This window comes from Taudactylus pleione, unplaced genomic scaffold (genome assembly GCF_031769625.1).
Source record: "Taudactylus pleione unplaced genomic scaffold, aTauple2 ptg000334l, whole genome shotgun sequence".
NCBI lineage: Eukaryota > Metazoa > Chordata > Amphibia > Anura > Myobatrachidae > Taudactylus > Taudactylus pleione.
This window is the reverse complement of record NW_028284735.1, coordinates 1,978,454-2,000,731: the sequence shown is the minus strand read 5'-3', so window position 1 is coordinate 2,000,731 and position 22,278 is coordinate 1,978,454. Positions and strand designations below refer to the sequence as shown.

General features: G+C 42.1%; 1 protein-coding gene across 1 annotated transcript in view; it reads right to left on the bottom strand.

Moving 5' to 3' along the window:
- The window catches only part of MCAM (melanoma cell adhesion molecule), a 279,907-nt gene extending 261,399 nt beyond the window's left edge, over positions 1 to 18,508 (bottom strand). The window contains exon 1 of the mRNA XM_088443798.1: positions 18,430 to 18,508. Coding sequence (XP_088299924.1) covers positions 18,430 to 18,475 — 46 coding nt within the window. The 5' untranslated portion in view covers positions 18,476 to 18,508. The remainder of the gene's footprint in view (positions 1 to 18,429) is intronic.
- Between the last annotated feature and the right edge of the window lie 3,770 nt (positions 18,509 to 22,278).

Sequence of the window (22,278 nt, the reverse complement as noted above, 5' to 3'; positions counted from 1 at the left end):
GCTGAAAAGTAAGGATGCTTTCAAAAATGTTAATAGTTTATTTTTATCAATTAACAAAATGCAAAGTGAATGGACAAAAGGAAAATCTAAATCAAATCAATATTTGGTGTGACCACCCTTTGTCTTCCGAACAGCATCAACTCTTCTAGATACACTTGCACAAAGTGAGGGATTTTGTAGTGTTATAGTCATGTGTATGATTAACCAATCATACCAAACAGGTGATAATGATCATCATTTTCATATGTAGGTTGAAACAGAGTCACTAACTGAAACAGAAACTGCTGTGTATGAGGCTTAAAACTGGGTGAGGAATAGCCAAACTCTGCTACAAAGGTGAGGTTGTGGAAGACAGTTTCATGTCACAGGTCATCCACCATGGCAAGACTGAGCACAGCAACAAGACACATTGTAGTTATACTGCATCAGCAAGATCTCTCCCAGGTAAAGATTTCAAAGCAGACTGGGGTTTCAAGATGTGCTGTTCAAGCTCTTTTGAAGAAGAATAAGGAAACGGGCAATGTTGAGGACCGTAGATGCAGTGGTCGGCCAAGGAAACTTAGTCCATCAGATGAAGACACATCATGCTTACATCCCTTCAAAATCGGATGTCCAGTAGTGCCATCAGCTTAGAACTGGCAGAAACCAGTGGGACCCAGGTACACCCATCTACTGTTCAAAGAAATCTGGCCAGAAGTGGTCTTCATGGAAGAACTGCAGCCAAAAAGCCATACCTTCGATGTGGAAACAAGTCTAAGCGACTTAATTATGCACACAAATGTAGGAACTGGGGTGCATAAAACAGCAGGTGCTCTGGACTGATGAGTCAAAATTTTAAATATTTGGCTGTAACAGAAGGCTGTTTGTTGAAGAGATGAAGGGCTGAAGAGTGGTACAATAATAAGTGTCTACAGGCAACAGTGAAGCATGGTGGAGGTTCCTTGCAAGTGTGGGGCTGCATTTCAGCAAATGGAGTTGGGGATTTGGTCAGGATTAATGGGGTCCTCAATGCTGAGAAAATACAGCAAGATACAATTGTAAAGTGCAATGGAATATGTTACGCTATATAAGAAACTGTTAATAAATAAATAAAGATACTTATCCATCATGCAATACCATCAGGGAGGCTTCTCATTGGCTCCAAATTTATTCTGCAGCAGGACAACGACCCCAAACGTAAAGCCAATGTCATTAAGAACCATCTTCAGACTTCCGACTCTGCCACTATGCAGTGAGCTGTGCCTGGCTGCAGCTCCGCTCTGGAGCCAGCGATCCCACTTTTTCACGGCTGTTTGGCAGCCTCTAATCTGCCCCCTGAAGTGCCCACTGACACTCCTGACCCCCCTAACCTGTATGGAGCTGTTTTTTTCCGCCATAAATGCCGGGGAAATCACGGAGGAGTCACTCAGAGCACCGCCCCTCAGAATCCAAGACTTCACTACAGGGAGATTCTGTGTCCACTGCTACACAGCCTGCTGTGCAGCTCTCCTCTGAGCCTGCTACAGGTACCTCTGAATCTTTTATTACATATGGGGAGGTGGTTCAAGCCATTAAAGAGGCTATGACACCCATGTTTCAGGAACAGGCAGATCTATTTCAGCAAACACTGTCTGCCTTAAAAGACCAGCTGCAGCAATTATCCCAGAGAGTCACTGAGACTGAAAATGTGTCTGGTTTAAATTTTCATGAACTTAACACTCTCAAGGCTGACTATGCTACACTACATACATCTCGTTTGCAATTACTTTCTAAAGTTGATGACCTTGAAACTAGGTCGCGTCCCAACAATTTAAGAGTAGTAGGATTACCAGAAATTCTTAAAGGGACAGATCCCGTTAAACTTTTGTCCAATACACTCCCTGCTCTCTTGGATTTTGCTGAGAGTTGTCAGGTTATTACTGTGGAGATAGCTCACCGTCTGGGCCCACAGAGGAACACCCCTGACCGAAGACCTCGAGTAGTAATATTTAGATGCCTGAACTTTATTCATAAGGATATCATATGGTCAGCATCTCGCAAACACCGTAATTTAGCATGGGAAGGCCACCGATTATTTATATTCCAGAAATCACCAAGGCCCGGAAAGAATTTTCCCCTATCTGCCAAAATTTAATTCAGCAAGGTCGTCGCTTTGCTCTTTATTCCCGGCATGTTTGGAATTGTATGATGGTGAGACTTATAAAGATTTCACTATTGCAGCAGGTGCCGAGGCATATCTGAGAATTATTTGAATCCGAAAAAGCTGTTAGGCCCTCTTTTCCTGCCTCTTCTGTGGGGGTTTGAGCAAATCATATCTTACTGCCACTTACATTTATGCAGTTTATAACCTGCACTGCTCTCCATTGATTTCTGTATAACAGTTGAAATGTTCTACTATATTGCTTTTTACTTCACAGTTCTAAGTATGTTGTTTGCTGAGGGTTACGTTGCTACTTATTTAGCTGGGCCTGGCTAAGAGTCTGCTGACCGGGACACTGTTTTTCGGCGCTTAACACCAGTGCCTACCGGAAGCCTTTGTTTTGATAATGATACAGTCTATTTACTATAATATGCATTTGCTACTATTTTTAGTAATAGCTGTATTTCTCTCACCCCTTTGTTTGTCTTTTCCCTACTGTGTTCTAATTTCCTATCCTTGTCTATGTACGTATTATTTCTTCTGTTCGTTATGACATTTTATGGAAAAAAAAGACGCTCTGCCTGTTTGTTGCATGGTCTACACCCTTCTAACTTTATTTTAGACTAATGTTATGTCACAGATAAAATTTGGTACTTGGAATGTTGAGGGATTTAATTCCCCGATTAAACGCAAAAATATATTATTGAATTTAAATAAGCTGCATTGTGATTTAGGGCCTGATTCAGAGCCGTTCGCTATTTGCGGTCGTTCGTTCAAAAACAAGGGGTGGCTATTCAAATGATCCGTTCGCAAATTGCAGTCTGTTCACACCTCTAAGTCTGAACGAGCGAGCAAAACATACGCTCGTTTATTTGTTAAAAACGCCCCCTGGCCGCTCGCACCATACGTCATGTCCGCTATTTAGTAGATTAATCGAGTACATCGACCAGCGTATGAACTGCTCGCTATTCTTGTGGTTGGTTTTTGCTACCACAATCTTGCGAGCAGTTCTGGCTATAAAATAACCCAGTGACGTGGTCAATGACGCTGCTGTATTAATTATGCACACCCATAAAACGCCCGTTTTGACCTTTAAGCACGCCTGTGTTCGGATCTCCACTCCCCATTTTCAAGCACCTTCCCCTGTTACCACCCACATACGCCTCATTCTGTCACTCAAAATAGCAGGCATTCGCTATATTGCGAGCACATGAATTTCGGCCGTACTGACTGGTTCGCGCATGCGTATAACGATCCGTACGCATGCGCAGATGTGCGAACATCGCTCGGAACGAGCGTACTGCCGCTAGCGAGTGGCTCTGAATGAGGGCCTTAGTGTGCTTGCAGGAGACTCATTTGGCTAAACTCAATGGGTGGAATGCAATTGATTCCTGCCCCCATCGCGCCCGAAGGAGCTATTCAATTCTTACTCCTGTCGGGCACGATCAGATGCCAGCGCTACATTTCAGCTCGCAGCCCCTGGGGGATGAGAGCTGAAATGTGCGAAAAGTGACATGTTTGGGCACCCAAACATCACTTTTCGCGATCGCGCCCAACACTTTGGGTGCGATCAGCACGAAAATCCTGACACTTTAGACGGGAGATGCGGACCGCGAAAACAATTGAATTCCGCCCAATATGTCCAGATGAGTGGTGGTGATGGCCAAGCACTCTCTTCCTATCTCAGTTCTCTCGACTAAGACATACCCCGAAGGACGTTATGTCATTATAGACAGGGGCTGGCTGTCAACTTTTAGTCTGGGGGGCACATGCAATTAAGTGGCCCGGGCGGGAGGCGCAGACCGAGGCCTGGCACCGCAGATGCAGATGGAGGTCCGCGCCCTGGGTCAGTCCGCCCACATAGTATCCGGGTCGGTCCGGGCCCCATAGCATCCGCATTTACTGCACCTACAGTAGTTACGCCACTGCACACATATACACACATACATACAGTTACACGCATACATACAGACACACTTATTCACAGTCACACACTAATACACACATTCATACAGTCACACACTAATACACACCTAGTCACAAATTAATACACACACATAGTCACATACATATACACATTTATTCATTGTCACACACTAATACACACATACATACAGTAACACACTAATACACACCTACAGTCACACACTAATACACACCTACAGTCATAAATTAATACACACACACAGTCCACATATAATCACATACACACACACACATATATACAGTTACACACACACATTCATAAATATACTCACATACACACAGTCACAGACATACATACACACACACTTATGCAGACATACACACAGTCACATACAAACATGCATAAACACACTTAATATAAACACATACACAGACATACATACACAGTCAAACACACATACATACAGTTACAGAGACACATACATACACACACATACATGCATACAGTTACAGAGACACATACACACACAAATGCATACATACATGCATAGTTAGAGACACATACATACACACAGATAGATACATACATACAGACCCAAAAGATTGTTGGGTTGCGCTTCAGAGTGAAGCTTAATAAAATTTACTATAATGTAATGACCACTTGACGTTGAAACAAAATATTTAGACAAGGCTTCTCTTAGTAAAATATAACAAATTTAATATACATAATCAAAATTAGCAATTGTGACACATATGAGATATATCAAATCTACCACATAATAAAACATACATGTATAAAATAGTGTCCCTTGGACTTAAATCGGTCCTTGTATAAAACAATGTGAAATATGAAACCAGGTAACTTGAGTATAAATCCTCACTAATGAAATGCAATTAGTCACAGTCTCCTGTATAGTTTAGTTGCGTACATATAGGACCTCATTCAGACCTGCTCGCTAGATGCAATCGCTCGCATGCAGCGTATGCAAATTTGTCAAAGTGACGACATGGGAAGCGATCGCTCGCCAAGACATAAGCACACCCACTTTGGCCGTGCGAGTGATTGCTCTGTGTATGCAGATACCCATTAGCGTATGTTGAGACGCCCACTAGTGCACGTCATCTCCAGGAAGTGTATTAAAACATTGGTACATCGAGCACCATCGGTAGCGATCGCAGCGCTTGTGGTTGCTTGTGGTAGGACTTCAGTGTAAAAAACAGGCTTGTGACGTGAACTATAACGCTGCCTGTTAATTATGCACGCCTTAAAAATGGCGTTGAAAATCCCGAGGCACGGCTGCATTCGCACCTCCACACCACCGTTATTAGTGTCATGCCCCTATTACCACCCACAAACGGCCTCTCCTCCTTTGCTGGGTGAGGCGAGCAGGCTGTGATCGCACAGAGTAGTTCGCGCACGCGCAGAACGAAGCGTGCGCATGTGCTTTCGCAAACCATCGGGCCGCTTGCGAGCGCACAGCACTAGCGAGTGGGTCTGAATGAGGTCCATAGTGTGCAATGCTCACCAGCAAGTTGAATAGCACAAGTTGGGATTCCTTTAGCTTGAGCGTATGGGATCCAGAGGAAATGCTTTCACTCAATATTAGTGTCTGTGCCTCCCCGTATAACTTGTGGAGGATGGCGGCAGTGCGCCTCCGCTGTATGGCTCTCCTCCTGAGTCTGGGGAACCACAGAGTCTCTACAACGGCTGGTATGGTATCCAGGGTTGGCTTGACAGCAATGTGGGCCATGGGCAAAGCAATGCACTGTGGCCCCTACCCACCCATTCACGGGAAAAACATGTAAATGGTCAATAAAATTAGACCCTCCTGCATGCCCATCAGACCTCCCACACATGCAGAGAGACTCTGTCTGACTGGTCTGAAGCCGGCGGATGAGGTGAAACTGGGACTGAGGTGAGTACTCATCACGGGGGGGAGGTTAGATCGGAATACAGTGCACCGGCAGCCATCTTATAAAAATATCACAAATGTACCTACTGGCCGTGGCTGCGGGGGGGCAGGTTGGGGGGCCCCTACAAGCCTCGGGCCCTTGGGCAACTGCCCAACAAGCCCAATGGAAGAGAAGGCCCTGGTGGTATCCCAGCACTGATCACACCATCCTCCCCGTGGGAATCACTTGCCTCTGGTTACAGCCGGTAATAGCCACTTGATACTGGATGCACCAGTTTCGGTTCCTTCAGGGAGCTTTATCCTGAAGGAAGCGAAACCGGTCAACAAAAGGATAATAGTGCCCACAAACTGCATCCAGGCAATCCAGATATACCTGCTCTGTCACTTTGTGTGGAACTTTACTATTTGGAGGAGTTTACTTTTACCAAGGTCCATCAGTGTGCATCCAGTATCAAGTGGCTATTACCAGCTGTAACCAGAGGCAAGTGATCCCCACGGGGAGGACCCGGTGCGTTCAGTGCTGGGATACCACACCAGCCACTGTAGACTTTCCTTCGCTCGTTGTTTCTGATCAAAGGGGGCATGCTGTCGATGTTGATTGACAGCACGCCCCCTTTGGTGGGCGTGCCGGGGGCGTGCCTCCCTGACGGGGGCGTTCCTAAGGGAACGCCTACCGTCAGAAGCCGGCCCACTGACATCACTAGTGATGTCAGTGGGAGTGATTTTGGCTCTGATAGAGCCAAAATCACTCCGGGCCTTGCGGTTGAAAACCTCAACCGCAGGCTCCGGCTCGCAGTTTCGATGGTCGCGATGGTCACGACCATCGCGGCCATCAAACTGCACGCTCGTATAGGCTGTGGGTGGCTGGTGACCAGCAATTCTTAAAGTTCTGCCTAAACCGGGCAAAGACTTGGAATGCTCTAGCTCCTATAGATCCATTTCTCTCCTCAATATTGACTATAACATTTAATTAATAATACTGGCGGAGCAAATTAAAATGTTACTGCCCAGGCTGATTCATGAAGACCAGACTGGGTTTATCTGGGGGCAACATTCAACGGCCAATATACGCAGGGTGCTGGCAGCGTCTTATTGGGTGCAGTCATTAAAGACTGCTGATTTTCATACCATTCTTTCCTTTGATGCCGAAAAGACCTTTGACCTGGTGTCCTGGGATCATTTATTTTACATAAATTTGGATTTCATTCTGACTTTAACACGCTTCTGACTTCGCTGTATGCTAGTTCATGCTCACAGATTGTTTGTAACGGCTATATTTCTGATATATATAAGGGCACCAGGCAAGGGTGTCCCCTATCACCTCTCCTATTTGCTCTTGCACTGGAGCCGCTTGCCATTGCAGTACGTGGTTCCATGGCATTCCGAGGAATCCGGATTGGTGCAGTTGATCTTAAGGTGTCATTATTTGCCGATGATATGCTTCTATTTATGTCCAACCTGGCTTCCTCGGTTTCAGAGGTGCTTCGTCTGATAAACCTTTTTGGACCTATTGCGGGCTATAAGGTGAATTTAGCAAAGTCGGAATACTTGCCTCTTTCTGGGACCCCTGATGATTTTCTTTCAATCCCTATATTTTCACAGCTACGTCTGGCACATCCTGCTCTAAAATATTTAGGGATATAAATTTCTTTTGACCCTGGGAAGCTATACTCAGTACATTTTTCTCCATTACTCCGCCTTCTCTCAATATTGCTGACAGACTGGTTGTCTTTACCTCTATCTTTGCTGGGTTGCGTTGCTGTTCTGAAAAGTACTGTATTCCCTAAGATCTCATACCCCATGCAAGTTGTCCCCACCTAAAGGTTGTCCCCTCATGGGCTCGCTGCGCTCAGCACACTTCGGGCTCGTTGGCTCGCTACGCTCGCCACAACTTTAGTTTCCCCTCTATGCCCACTTGGATGGTAGGGAATGACACTGGACACTGGGAATGATGCTGGACACTGGCTGATGACGTCAGGGTCCTCTCTGTGAAGGGGATTTAGACATTACCATGATTGGTAATAATAATGAGTGTAGGACACTTGGGTACTCTCCGCAATGAGTCTGTATAGTACACAAGTACCGAAATATATGGTTCCTAGCGAAACAGGTCATTGCCTTAAATGTCGCTATACCTCAGCTTCTTTCTATCACAATTTCTGGGAGTGTGGTAAGATTCGTCAATTCTGGAATAAGATAATGTTTTTTATTAATAACATTTTTTCTTTACACTTAAGTCCAGATCTTTTGGCAATATTATGTCTTCATTATGCTAACTGGGACTTGGGCCCGAATCGCAGGTCTATTATCCCATTACTCTTTATTATTTTAACTGCGGCCAAAAAAGCTATTTTAACCAAATGGACCAGTTAAACCCCACCTTTTCTTTCAACAATTATTACTCAAAATTCTGTACTTTGACAGGAGGGCCTCATTTCCAGACATCGAAAAGGGAGTTATGAGATTTTATAAGAGATGGGGTCCATACATTGAATATAACTCCAATCTCAGACTCAAAAACTACAGGTATTTGAAAATACAAGTTGGTACTTATTGAGACAACTCACTTAACTATAACTAGTAGAATTATTTTGCTTAATTTCCAAGTTATCAGTCCTCACATCATTATTTTGTCTGTGAAGATAGGGTAATGTGACCAGCTGCTACAGAGGGTTGTGTTTCTGATTACGTTTACTAGGAAGATGTCATTATGTTCTGATTAACAATTGTTCTGTTTCTTTTCCCTATGTCTTGTTTATCCCCACTATTTGTAACCACTAGATTATTGCAACATTTTGTATGTTGGAGATACTTTCTCCTTACTTTAATAGATTTTTCTTTCTTTTTGTCAATATGGGATAAACTCAAAGCTGGACTTTGAGTAATGAGCCCATTCTCAACATCATCGAGTCTGCCTGGGATTACATGAAGAGACAGAAGGATTTGAGCAAGTCTACATCCACAGAAAATCTGTGGTTAGTTCTCCAAGATGTTTGGAACAACCTCCCGCCGAGTTCCTTCACAAACTGTGTGCAAGTGTACCTAGAAGAATTGATGCTGTTTTGAAGACAAAGGGTGTTCACACCAAATATTGATTTGATTTAGATTTCTCTTCTGTTCATTCACGTAGCATTTTGTTAATTGATAAAAATAAACTATTAACACTTCTATTTTTCAAAGTATTCTTACTTTGCAGCATTTTTTCCACACCTGCCTAAAACTTTTGCACAGTACTGTATATATATATTTATATATATATATATATATATATATGTTAAATGTTATATATCTATACACGATTATGTCATTTTTACTTATTGTTTCACTATTAACTGCGTGATGCAGCCAGAACAGCAGTGCCAGCCACCCCTTACATTCCTGTGTTGCTGCTGGAGGAGTGACTCAGGCAGCAGCTCCCCCTCAGCCATTTCACTCATACTATACTGTACAATGAGCTTCCCCTCCCACCACCATGTCCTGAGCATTATAGCTTTAATAAAGGACACATTAAAATTACACAGGTCCTTTGGCTGACTAAAACAGCAGCTGAGAGGTGAAATGGATAATTGGGAGTAAATTTACTAAAAGTCGATTTTGGTTCCATTTAAAAATCGACCAAAATACTGTAGAACCAACATCCCCACAAAACCTACCACAGACCAAACAATCGATTTTTGCTTCCATTCTGATTTTGATGGTGTATTGATTTCTATTTGAAATTCTGGGCCTGATTCAGCAAGGATCGCAATTCTGCTTATAACGCACTGCAGTTGCTAATATCAGCGGTGACATGTAAATGTGTGCATTCACATTGCGAATGCAGCCTGACATAAGGACGCCCACTTCCTCTTACTCACATCCATATACTTGGGCAACATAGCGAAACAATCGGTAACATCGGACCCATAGGCACAGTTAAGGCAGGTCAGACCTCACGCAGGAATTGCTAACTTCTGCACACGCTATGAGGCCTCATGAGGCGTCTGGTATCACAGTGGCTAATTTATGTACGCCCACGCAACAGAGTTGAAACTCACTGGCGCGCCTGCATTCTCCCGGCCACCCCCCGTCACCACCCACAAACGGCACTTCCTGTAAATCACTCTGCTCTGGGTCTGCTTAGCCTCTGCAAACGCAGTCCCCATCGCAATTGCTAGTTCGCGCACACGGGCAGTGATGCATGCGAATTAATCAACCGATTGCGAGTGTGTTAGCAACTGTGTTCCTTGCTCATTCATGTTCACTATTTGAAGTTCTAAATGTGTTCTAGTTACCCTCAATAGAAACCAAAATCAACCCAAAATAGACACAAAATTGTACAAAGCTTTCCTTTTGGCCAAAACAGATGTCACAAAAACAGATGTATTCCCCACAAACACCTTCATCCCAGTGCTAATTTGCAAATCCACGATTTTAAAAAGTTATTTCTATGCCTATAAATGGCTGATTTATACAGCCAGAGTACCCCACATGGTTCTCTCCCGTGTTATTTTCCATCATATTAAGTTTTCAGACAATTATACATGATTCAAAACCAAAAAAAACTGTTTCTGATGGTTCCATTGAAAACGGTGATTGTGGGTTGATTTTTTTGTCTATTTTCAAATCGACTGTTAGGAAATAAGCTTTTTCTACTGGTGGTTATGGGGAAGTACCAATGGTCTATTTGAAGTTCTTTTTGTGTCTGGAGTGGAATTTCTGGGGATTATGAGACGGTTTTGCCTTTAGTATATACCTGATTGTCAAAATCACCACCAATTCACCTCATAATCACCGCAAAATGGAACTGAAAATTGACCCTTAGTAAATTTACCCCTGAAGTCAGCAAACCACAGAATCTGTGTAATTCCTATGGAGATGATGAGGCAACACTAGGTACAGACAACTCATCTGAGAGTCTTCCTTACCTATATGGTGGTTTCTCTGCAATGGGGAACCTATGAAGAAATTGATCCTTCCTGGGCAAATGTTGATTTAAGTTGTTATTCACTATTCACATTTGCGTAGGAATATTATATATATGTACTGTTGAATGTCACCACCCTCCTAATTAGATATGGACAGATTTCTGGGAGTCGGGATGCCTGCTGTCAATATACCGACAGTGGTATCCCGATGCTCAGGACCCCGACAAGGGACCGGTAAGTATAGTAACCCTCCCCCTACTACCCCTAACCCTGTGTTCCTACATCCTAACACTAACTCTCCCCCCACCCCATCCTAACCCTCCCTGTTAGTGCCTAAACCTATCCCTCCCCCTTAATGCCTAAACCTAACCCCCCCAGTGGTGCCTAACTCTAACCAACCCCCGGGGGTACCTAACCCTAACCCCTCCCCTAGCCTAATCCTACCCCCCCCCCCCGTGATGGCTAAACCTAACCAAGCTTCCCCCGTGGCTAAGTTCTAACCAGCCTTGCTATATTTACATTCGGCATACCAGTTGTCAGAATTCCGGCATCGGCACCGTTCTTCTGGCCGGGTAGTGGCATAGTGGTAAGTATATTAACTACATCCCGTAAATAACAGATAGCGTTCATCTAACTAGGAATGGTAAGAGTACTGATCACCGGCAATTGTTGAAATCATGGTCAGGTCACCACAGCTTCTGGGTAGCTCAAAGATGTTAGGCACAGGTGGACCAGATGTGCCTTTATCCCCAGGAGATAATTAAGTATGTACTTTGGTTTTATCAGGAACAGTTCGCAAATAAAGCCATTCAAATAACTTTTAAGATCTGACCCTTATCACCTCATATCCCTCACCTTCCCACCCCATACCCTAATGAATTGTGCTACCCAAGTCTGTATGTACCCCTGCATGTTTTATGTTGTGCATTTTTATTCTTTTGCTCATAGTATATTTTGTATTAAATCCATTTATTAAATCCCACAGTGTGTCATATCCACAATATTTAACATTAGCTATATTGTGTATCATACATTAACCATTTCTAGTTAGGTGAGCGCTATCTATTATTTACTTTGTCCATAATTACGTATTGGCCACTTATGTGTAGCATAATTAGATATTGTGACACTGATGTGTGGCATTATGTGGCACTGATGTCTGGCATAAATATGTATTGGAAGAACAGATGTGTGGCATATTATGTATTGGGGACACAGCTGTGTGGCATGTTACTGACCAGAGTAGTACACACAAACGTTGTTCCCAAGGTTTGATTAAAAGAGTGTGAGTGAGGTTTAATGTAGATGGCCTGGGGGAGTACGAGCCGTTTGGTAAATCTTTATCTTTCACCCAGAAACCTTGCCCATAGAGGATCACTTAACATTGTGAGATGAAGCTGTCCTTGCTTTGTGAGAGAGCTCCCCTTGTTGCTTGGCAGTGAGCTTGGGAAGCCCCCTCTCATCCACTGCTCTGCTTAGCAGAGCAAGTAGAGAATAGCTGCTGTGCGCATGCACAAGGTTTCTATTCACTGGAGAGAGAGCCTAGGGACATGCCCAAAAATGAGGGGATGGCCTACATAGGGCCACTTTCAGATTTCTTTCAAGGCTACTTTAAATTAATACTGAAATCCTCTTGATTATCATAGGCTGCAACCTGATCTATCCAGCCTTGCCAGAAACTATTCCCCATTTTGTTTATTGTAATGTTTAAAATTAATTAAGAAAAATGGATATCCGTGTGTGTCTTTTTGCCAGTGTTGCGTGTGCAACTTTATGCTAATACCGGTACAAGCCCTTCCCAGGTGTACAGCCGTGCATCTGAATGTGCAAGGACTATCGAAACTTGCACCAGCCTGATTCTGAGATGGCCGCTTCCTCATACATGTGTGTGTTTTTTGCCAGTTTTGTGTATGTGACATTATGCTAACACTAGTACAATCCATTCTCTTGTGTACAGCCGAGCATTTGAATGAACTGAGAATATAAAAGCTTGCACCACCGCAACACTGCCAAAACACAACCATAAGATGGTACATGTCCATGTGTCTGTATAGCCACCTCCCAGTCACCACCCAGGAATGCCCAATGCATGTCCAATACATTTCACACACCATGCATCTCAATCAGTACTGCAACTCTGTGCATACACACAATGTATTGCCTACTCTGTACAGTACATACACACAATGTATTGCCTACTCTGTACAGTACATACACACAATGTATTGCCTACTCTGTACAGTACATACACACAATGTATTGCCTACTCTGTACAGTACATACACACAATGTATTGCCTACTCTGTACAGTACATACACAAAATGTATTGCCTACTCTGTACAGTACATACACACAATGTATTGCCTACTCTGTACAGTACATACACACAATGTATTGCCTACTCTGTACAGTACATACACACAATGTATTGTATACTCTGTACAGTACATACACACAATGTACAGGTTGAGTCTCCCATATCCAAATATTCCGAAATACGGAATATTACGAAATACGGAATATTTTTAGCATGACTGAGATAGTGAAACCTTTGATTTTTGATGGTTTAATGTACACAAACTTTGTTTAAGGCACAAAATTATTAAAAATAAAGTATAAAATGACCTATAGGCTGTGTGTATAAGGTGTATAAGACAGATAAATGAATTTCATGTATTTATACAAACTTTGTTTGAGCTACAAAATTATTTAAAATATTGTCTAAAATTACCTTCAGGCTGTGTGTATAATGTGCACATGAATCATAAATGCATTCTGTGTTTAGATTTAGGCCCTATTCCTAAGAAATATAAATATCTTATGCAATTATTCCAAAATACGGAATATTCCGATATCCAAAATACCCTTGGTCCCAAGCATTTTGGATATGGGAGACTCAACCTGTATTACATACTCTGTACACATGTTTAGAGATTTTTGTGCACACGCAGTTGCGAAAAATCACTCAACTCCTTTAACATTGCACTGCGTGAGACTCGGAATCAGGTCACATGTAGGACTGTATTAATGGACAGTTGTATATAATAAGCACAGAATAATAATTTTTTTAGTATACTATGTATGTTTCTTATATATATCTTCAACATAATCATAAGTTGTAAGTTTATAGAGTGTTGAATTTAGGTATTAATTTTTAATGCCACAATAATTTCATATTTTTTCACCAAATCATTCATGTCCAGTATTTTGCTTATTTTTTGAAGTACAAAGTAAATACTTTTTGTGGTAGACATATGCTACATTAGCCATTTCTGCTAGCAAAGTGCTTTGCATATTTACTTAAGTATCATGATTGTTTTTTTTAACACTTTCAGGTCTATCTGAAATAGTGAAACTGCAGGTTATTTACATCTGGAAACTACTTTTATTTTCAATAACCTCCCCATAGATGGTGTGCTGCACATTGCATTTACACATACTGATTACTGTACTGTAGATTTCAGCACACACAAAATAAAATGAGTCTCTATGGTTACAATATTGTTATGCCTCAGTTGGCCAGATCCTGCACACATGTCACAGAGAAGGGTGCTCTGACCATTCTCAAACGAATAGATTGAATTTCCTTTCTGGTTTGTAACTTTTTTGAGTTAAGCTGACTATACACTGCACAATAATAGTGCAGCCGACCAACTGACAGAGGGCAATAGCGACTACCCGATAATCAAACTGCCTACACACTACATGATATATGGCTGAACAACTGTAGGGTGAATAGGATAGGTTTGAAACTGAGGACCTTATTCAGAGGCGGCTGTACGGTCTACGACTGCACGGCCGCCTCGATGTTTGGCCAGTGCGCATGCGCACGAGGGAGCCGGCTCCCTCGTGCGCATGCGGGAGACCCGCTACGACCGACAGCGCGGGTCGTAGCGGGTCTCTTTCCAAAGGGGGCGAGCTGTCGATGTTGATTGACAGCTCCCCCATGGGAACGCCTACCGTTTGGGGGAGGCCCCACTGACATCACAAGTGATGTCAGTGGAGAGCTTCCGGCTCTGACAGAGCCAGAAGCTCTCCGGGGCTTACGACAAGTGAGACCCTACCCTAGGGTCTCGTCGTAAGCCCTGATGGTTGCGATGGTCTCTGACCATCGCGACCATCACCCGAGCGGTCGTTAGAGCTGTGGGTGTAAACCCACAGCCTAACGACCGAAACAGAGGCGGGCGGTCAGGATGCAAGCGGCCGCCCAGTTTCTGAGCGACTGCTTGCATCCTCCGACCGCCTCTGAATGAGGCCCTGAAACCCTTTTTTCAGCCATTTTGAAAGATCATCTCATCATTCAAAACCAGTCGCTTGGTCAACTGGTTTGCACGGTTATGGTGCAGTATATGGCCAACTTGAGATGAAAATAAGGAGCCTATTTATTAATGTCCCCATTTTTACTACATCAACATTTGTAGCAAGTACTAATTGATTTACATGACTATTTATCATTGAAGTCATGCTGCGGCAGCGCATCTGACAAGAGGATAACTTTCCCCATTATTGCAGTGATGAAGAAAGTATATGTACTGGGCATGAGCACCTTCCAGGCTGCCTGGGAAGGATCTGAAGATCCCTCTCTGGTGGCAAAAATCTTCTCCTGCACTTGGCATTTGGTATATAGCAGAAATTCATAAATCATGATTATTTAAGGGTAAGCTTAATAACTGGGCCTAAAAAATTAACTTGACATCATTTTTGGGCCCAGCAAAATCTAAAAAACTAAAACATATAAAATCTTGCTCAACTACTGACCAACATACTATAAAAATTCCTGATCTTAACTAGACTGTTTACCAGGGCCGTAGCTAGGGTAGTGCGGCCGGTGCCATCGCACAGGGCACCACTGGTCAGGGGTAGCTGTTTGGGCCTGTCAAATTTCTGTTTATTATCATTCTTGCTTGTAGCTTCCTCCTATTTCATCCCCAGCATCTCCTGGCCTCTCCTATATTTTCCCTGGACCTTCCCCATGAAGCCATGGCCCTTTTTTGGGTGCATTATGTCCCCTTGAAAAATGAGGGGGGCGCCAATGCTCTTTCTGGCACAGGGCACCAAAAAGTCTAGTTACGGCTCTGCTGTTTACCTTCCCAACCCAGGAAAAAACATCGGAAAGTGTGCACTGTTGGATGGATCTGGGTGGAGTGGGAGATAACAGGAGTGGTTAGGATGAATCTTAGGTGTGGCTGATTTACTCTTTAAAACGTTGGTAGGTATGGACCAGCCATTTAGCAAGAATAACTTTTTTGGACAAAATGTAGATTGACGTAATGTATTTGACTTTTTTGTTTAGTTCTACTTTAAATATAAAACAGATTTGAGTCTAATGTTGGAAAAATACTCCATAAACCATGCATTATGAGGAACTGGACTGTTATTAAATCTACATTTGAAGCAATACGTCTCCAAGACTCGCCATGCAGACTTATTTTCTCTCTCAGATAAACTCTATAATGTCCTGCTGGGGACTAGATGCACTGTCAATCTACCTCACAAATATGCACTGAATGAAGTAGTCTCATTTTTATATATTTGTTTTTTATGTTCTTTCATGTTGTCTAACATTTGTGAACAATTATTTGGGGGGATATTTATATTTAAAAGACCTATGGGGTCCTTTATTAAAATTATGTGTACTAGAGGTGAGCGCAATTATCAACCTTATTCCACATTTTGAGGAGCGAGATTTCTGAAATATTATTTAAGGGTGGGGAGAGGGCATTACTAAGATTCATTTTGTGTTGTGTGGAGGGGTGTATCCTCCTGAAACCTATCTAATCAGAGCATTCACAGGGATGGGACATTCACAGGGAAGTTACAGGCCCACCCCCTCCAGGCCCAAAAGCTATCACACCCCCTGCAGCAATAATTCTGCCATTGAGTTCATCATATATTTTTAATCATCTTTTGCACCTTTCAATGCACAGTGAAGACATGCAATTCTAGGTGCATTTGTCCTTATGTAAAATGAACCTTTGAGCACAAAAGTGCCACATGTAATAAAGGCAATCCCAATATCTCCTCAGTCTCATGATTAAATTAAGCCATAAATGAGGATTTTTTATCTTTGATTAATAAAAAGACTGGTAAGAGCTGTGACCATGGGGTGATGCTTACACTCTCGCACACTGCGCCTGTCTTTGCAATTTTTTCCGCCTGTCTGCAAGCCTTTAGTTTGTGGAGGCGTCAATGTGAACAGTATATAGAATACTATATATAGTATAAATTGTATAATTGTGTAGGACCAGTGAAAAACACTGCTGAATCTACTGGCACCAGTGGAAAACTTGGAGAAGCAAATGAAGTTAACCAGAAACTTTTTTGACATAATAAATGGAAAGCTAAGTCTCCCTGTGTAATTTATTCACTCATTAAACCATAAAATATACCATGTTAATAACCACATTATAGGGTCTCCACAAGTATCTATTGTTTAGTACATAATGAAATGAAAGGGATGGGAAGGCTGACATAACTGAATACCAAAAGTTTGGATGCTATGACGACAAAAGTTGACAAGGTCAGAGTTATCCTTTGTATGAATGGAGAGATCCATTCGGGATTTCATAGTATGAATCTGTAAATGCCAATCTCATACAATTTACACAGTGTATTTTCAGAGAAAGGGCAAGGATTAGAATTTCAGGAGGAGCAGGCTATATACCAACATCCCATCCAAAATAGTCCTAGCTGTTCTCATGCCTGTACAGCATCACAAAATAACACACACTCATCTAGTGTAACATACACTACTTACAGTAAATCAATAGCCGTAGTCTGTGACAGTCAATTGCAACAAGACATATTAGGTGTTTAGAATAGATATTTGCAGCTTTTACTAAATAAGGCAAGTCTGCATTTTCTTTCGCACTACCGTTTCCATGAAGATTATTCAACAAGCTTTAAAAATAGTAATAAACATAAAAGCATGCACTCAAATTATAAATGTAGTTATGAGACCAACAGCAAATACTATATAGGTATAATAAAATAAGTATCCAAAAACACAGTCACATATTTAAAATGGGTGCTTGGCAGCTTGTATTTATTATCACTTCACTCTCCAGACCTCATGGTGTCCTGTACACTTACGGTACTCACTTTACCACTCTTGGCTGTCAACTGAACACATTTCAATACTATCACAACCAAAAAAACAAAGACATGCAAATTAATTCTCACATATAGTAATTACTGTGTACTTATCTGCATTTGTCAAATCGTTTTCCCTTACAAGTTTTCTATCATTGCAAAACTGTATAAAAAATCTTTATTATCAATCCCTCCAAGAATGCAGTATATTAAATAAGCCAGTCATGGATGTTCTGCTTTAAATATAAAATAAATAAGGGTAAACACTAACAAATACATTGTAGAACAGCAGCTCAATAGAACTGAATACATAGAAGCAGCATCATTATCCATAACTATACAGCCTGATTTAATTCATGGATATATTAGTGTATCAGAGGACAGGTAGATGTATAGATACTAAGGTAAAAAGATGTAACAATTTTACCTAATTAGTGACTGTACTTGGCATAATAAATAGAAGTGAATTACCTCTCAGGCTGAGCAAGCACAGGGACAGCAGGATCAGTATATCCATGGTCCTGTTACTGTATACAGCAGCACCCTGCAGTGGCTGCAAGAGACTGAGAGAAGAGACAAGCTGACGTCAGGTTGGAGAGGGAGGGAAGAGGGTGTGAGTGTGGGAAGAGACAGGGGGTGTTGAGCAAGGAGACTGGAGGTAGGAGAGACCAGGGAGCATGCAAATAAGTCAGCAGCCTTTGCTTCTTATCACAGTCTGATGTTGTTTGTTCATTTCCTCTCCCCCTGTCCCACTTTATTTTGTTATTAACTATAGGGTATTATTATATGAGCTATAGTCCTTATGTGCAGTGGAAGACGATAAGAGGATACAGTAGAAAAGCTGGGGGATATAAGGTATATATCAGACAATTCCCATATTCTGCACTGAGGGACTGATTTTGAGTCGGACACCGCTGCTACTTTGCTAGTGTCTTTTGCCTATGCTGTATCTGCGGCTTTATGCTAGTATTAGTAATTCCTCTGATGTACAGCCCTGTGCGTCTGAATGCAAATGGGCAGAGACACCCACTTTGAGCGGCTGCAGTCGACATCATCGGATGCAACATCGGAAATTGCACCAACCCCATGCTAGGTGCAGATTCTTTATCGGAGTACTGTATGGTCTCCAATGTCTGAAACCACTCCTGTGACACACCTGCAACACTCCCATAAGAAGGAATATCTTCAGGCGTCTGCATGGCCACCCTCCAGTCACTGCCCAGCAATGCCCAATACATTCCAGAGTGCGTGCGGATCAATTAGTCTTCGACTCTGTGCGCAGATACCGTGGAACGCATGTGCCATGCACCTTTTTGGGATCTAAGTGCATTCACATGCGTAAAAAAATCGCCATATTACGTGAACATCGGCATTGCGCCTGTCTCAAAGAGAGAGAGAGAGAGAGAGATGGAGAAAGCAAGTCTTGTCAAAAGATTTTTAAACATGTTAAAAAATCAGGTGACCAGATCGCCAATCACCAGACCAATTTAGAAGTGTGTAGACTCCTGAGACTGGTTTGTCCAAGTCTTCTCCCAATTCATTTTGGTGAGTGGCAGCTGGTCTGCCACAGATTGGAAGAGTGTGTAGGTGACACAATGTTTTCAGCAGATTGTTTGAGAAGATGCAGATTGGAGATCTGGAGCAAAATTGTATAGATGTGTATGCACAGATTGGACATTAAATATACAAGGGGATATATTTACTAAAGTGAGAGTTTAGAAGTGGAGATGTTGCCCATAGCAACCAATCAGATTCTAGCTAATATCTTGTAGAAGGTGCTAGATAAATGTTAAGTAGAATCTGATTGCTTGTTATGGGCAACATCTCCATTTCTAAAAACTCTCACTTTAGTAAATATACCCCCAGGACTCCAGTAAGATTGCATCAGCAGTCTGGTCTGGAGTTGGATCACCGGAGGATTGGATAAGTGTGTACTCACTTTAAGTAGTATACTAGTTAGCCTGGAAATGTGGGACAATGGAAGTGAAGGGGAATAATGTAGGCTAAGTACAGTAAAGATGGGTTTGCACAAAGAGAACACATGCATACCATTACATATATGCCCAAGAAAGCCATTTTGTTTGTGGGTGGCTAAGAGCATGTGCAAATGGTGGATGATGATAATTACCAGTATGAGCAAACCACTTGTGATTGGCCATTTGTAAAGGCGCTGTTGATTGGTGCTTTCTTAATTTCTTGGGCATATATTATGATTTTGTGTGTATGTTTAATCCTTATTTTATTTATTTATGTACTCCTACACGAGACGGGGAGTTGTTTCTGATGCATTAGATAAATATTTGAAGTTTTATTAATGCCTAATAGCAAATCCATATTTTGCAAATAAAACAAATGGGTGTAAATGTATCTGACAAATGCCTGGTGGACACCAGTCACATAAACTACTGGTGCTGACCTGTATGAATCTTGCAGCTTAGTATCCTTTTTATCACTATCCCAAGGGCAGTTGGAGGAAGGAAAGCTTTTTCAAGATGGATTAGGTCTTCTTTTAATGCTATTTCAGTCATCTATTGTCTACTTCCTTTTTTCTTCCAGTGTTTTGTTATCATTACATGTTGCAGTGATAAATCAAATCACAGATGTACAATTTCTTAGATATTTTGAGGGAACCCCTTCCTTTTGTAGTAGAGGTTGCTTTCCAATGTCTTGTTAGATTACATTTTATATACAGAGCCTCAAATTAATTTCCTCTTCTGAGATTGAAATAACCAATATTATGCCAATCACTACTACTAAGATCCTTAATGGCCAAGCTTGGCTATTTTTTTTACTTTTATTTTTGTATATAAATTAATAACAAATTCAACATGAATATAATCTATTATATGTATCACCAGATCTGGTCTCTTATTATTTGATAAAAGTTTTTTTCTTTTTTTACAGCCCTGCAGAACCTGCACACATTAATTTTAGACCAAATGATGATGCAGTTTGGAACAAATCACTTCTTTAAGCCTTCATCCTATTCTTTAACAAAGTGTGAGGATCTCCTGGTGATCCTGGGAGAATATGGTATAAGTCAGGGGTCAGGGAACTTTTTTACCTTTTACCCCAAAATATATTTAGATATACCAACGTTACCCCCTTGATTTGAAAGGAAAGAAATCATATAGTAGTGCCCCCATATAATGCCCCTGTAGTAGTGCCCTCATAGTTATGCCCCAGTAGTAGTGCCCCCATATAATGCCCCTGTAGTAGTGCCCCCATATAGTGCCCCTGTAGTTGTGCCCCCATATAGTGCCCCTGTAGTAGTGCCCCCATATAATGTCCCTGTAGTAGTGCCCCCATATAGTGCCCCTTTAGTAGTGCCCCCATATAATGCCCTGTAGTAGTACTCCCATATAATGCCCCTGTAGTGCTGCTTGTACAAAAAAAACAAACACCTTAATCCCCGCTCCTGCATCCGCCGCCGTCCTGTCTGCCCGGCTGCTCCTCAGAACTATGGGAGAGACGTCATGACATCTCTCCCATAGTGTGCATGGAGAGAGCCAGAAGCTGGAGTTCAGAAGAGAACTCCAGCCTCCGGCTAACGCGGCGCTGCAGGGAAGGAGCTGGGCGCCCGCTGGTAATAACATCTCAGCGGGCGTCCGGCTTAGAGCCTCCCTGCGGCACAGCCGACATGCATAAGAATCATCCTATATTATAGAATGATTCATAAGCATGCCCAGCTGTCCGTCCATTACCTCCAGGAATTTAATTTTTACCCCATGTGGGGTAATTTACCCCTGTTCCCTGACCACTGGTATAAGTATTTAGAATTATAAATATCAGAGAGCACATAGTAGCATACAGTATGATAGCAATACACATTGAATAAATAGTAACATGAGCATAATATTTAAATCTGCCCTGCAAAATAATAGCCTTGTCTGTATTGACATTTTGCACATTTCACTGGCTAAATTAGGCCTTAACTACTCCAGGCAGAAATCCCCCTATATTATTGTATTACCTGGCTTTCCCCTGACATTTTTGATCTCCCGGGACAAAACACTTCCCATACACAGTTCACTATATAATACAAAAATAATTAGTTATACTTATACCTTATACTTATCTAGTTTTTCCTGTTTGCTATTGGAGATTTGCTGGGGGGAGATGCATTTGACCACTATTATGGCCCATCCCCTGCTAGCCCAGTGTTGTGAATCACATCATCATGCAGAGAGGGCAGAGCCTTAATGATATGATTTGCTGAGAATCATATCATCATGTCCTCGGAAGTGGGCAGGTTGTATGAAGTTAACCTGATTTTACAGACTCCGCAAAATTCAGAAGATATCAGTCACATGATGAAAA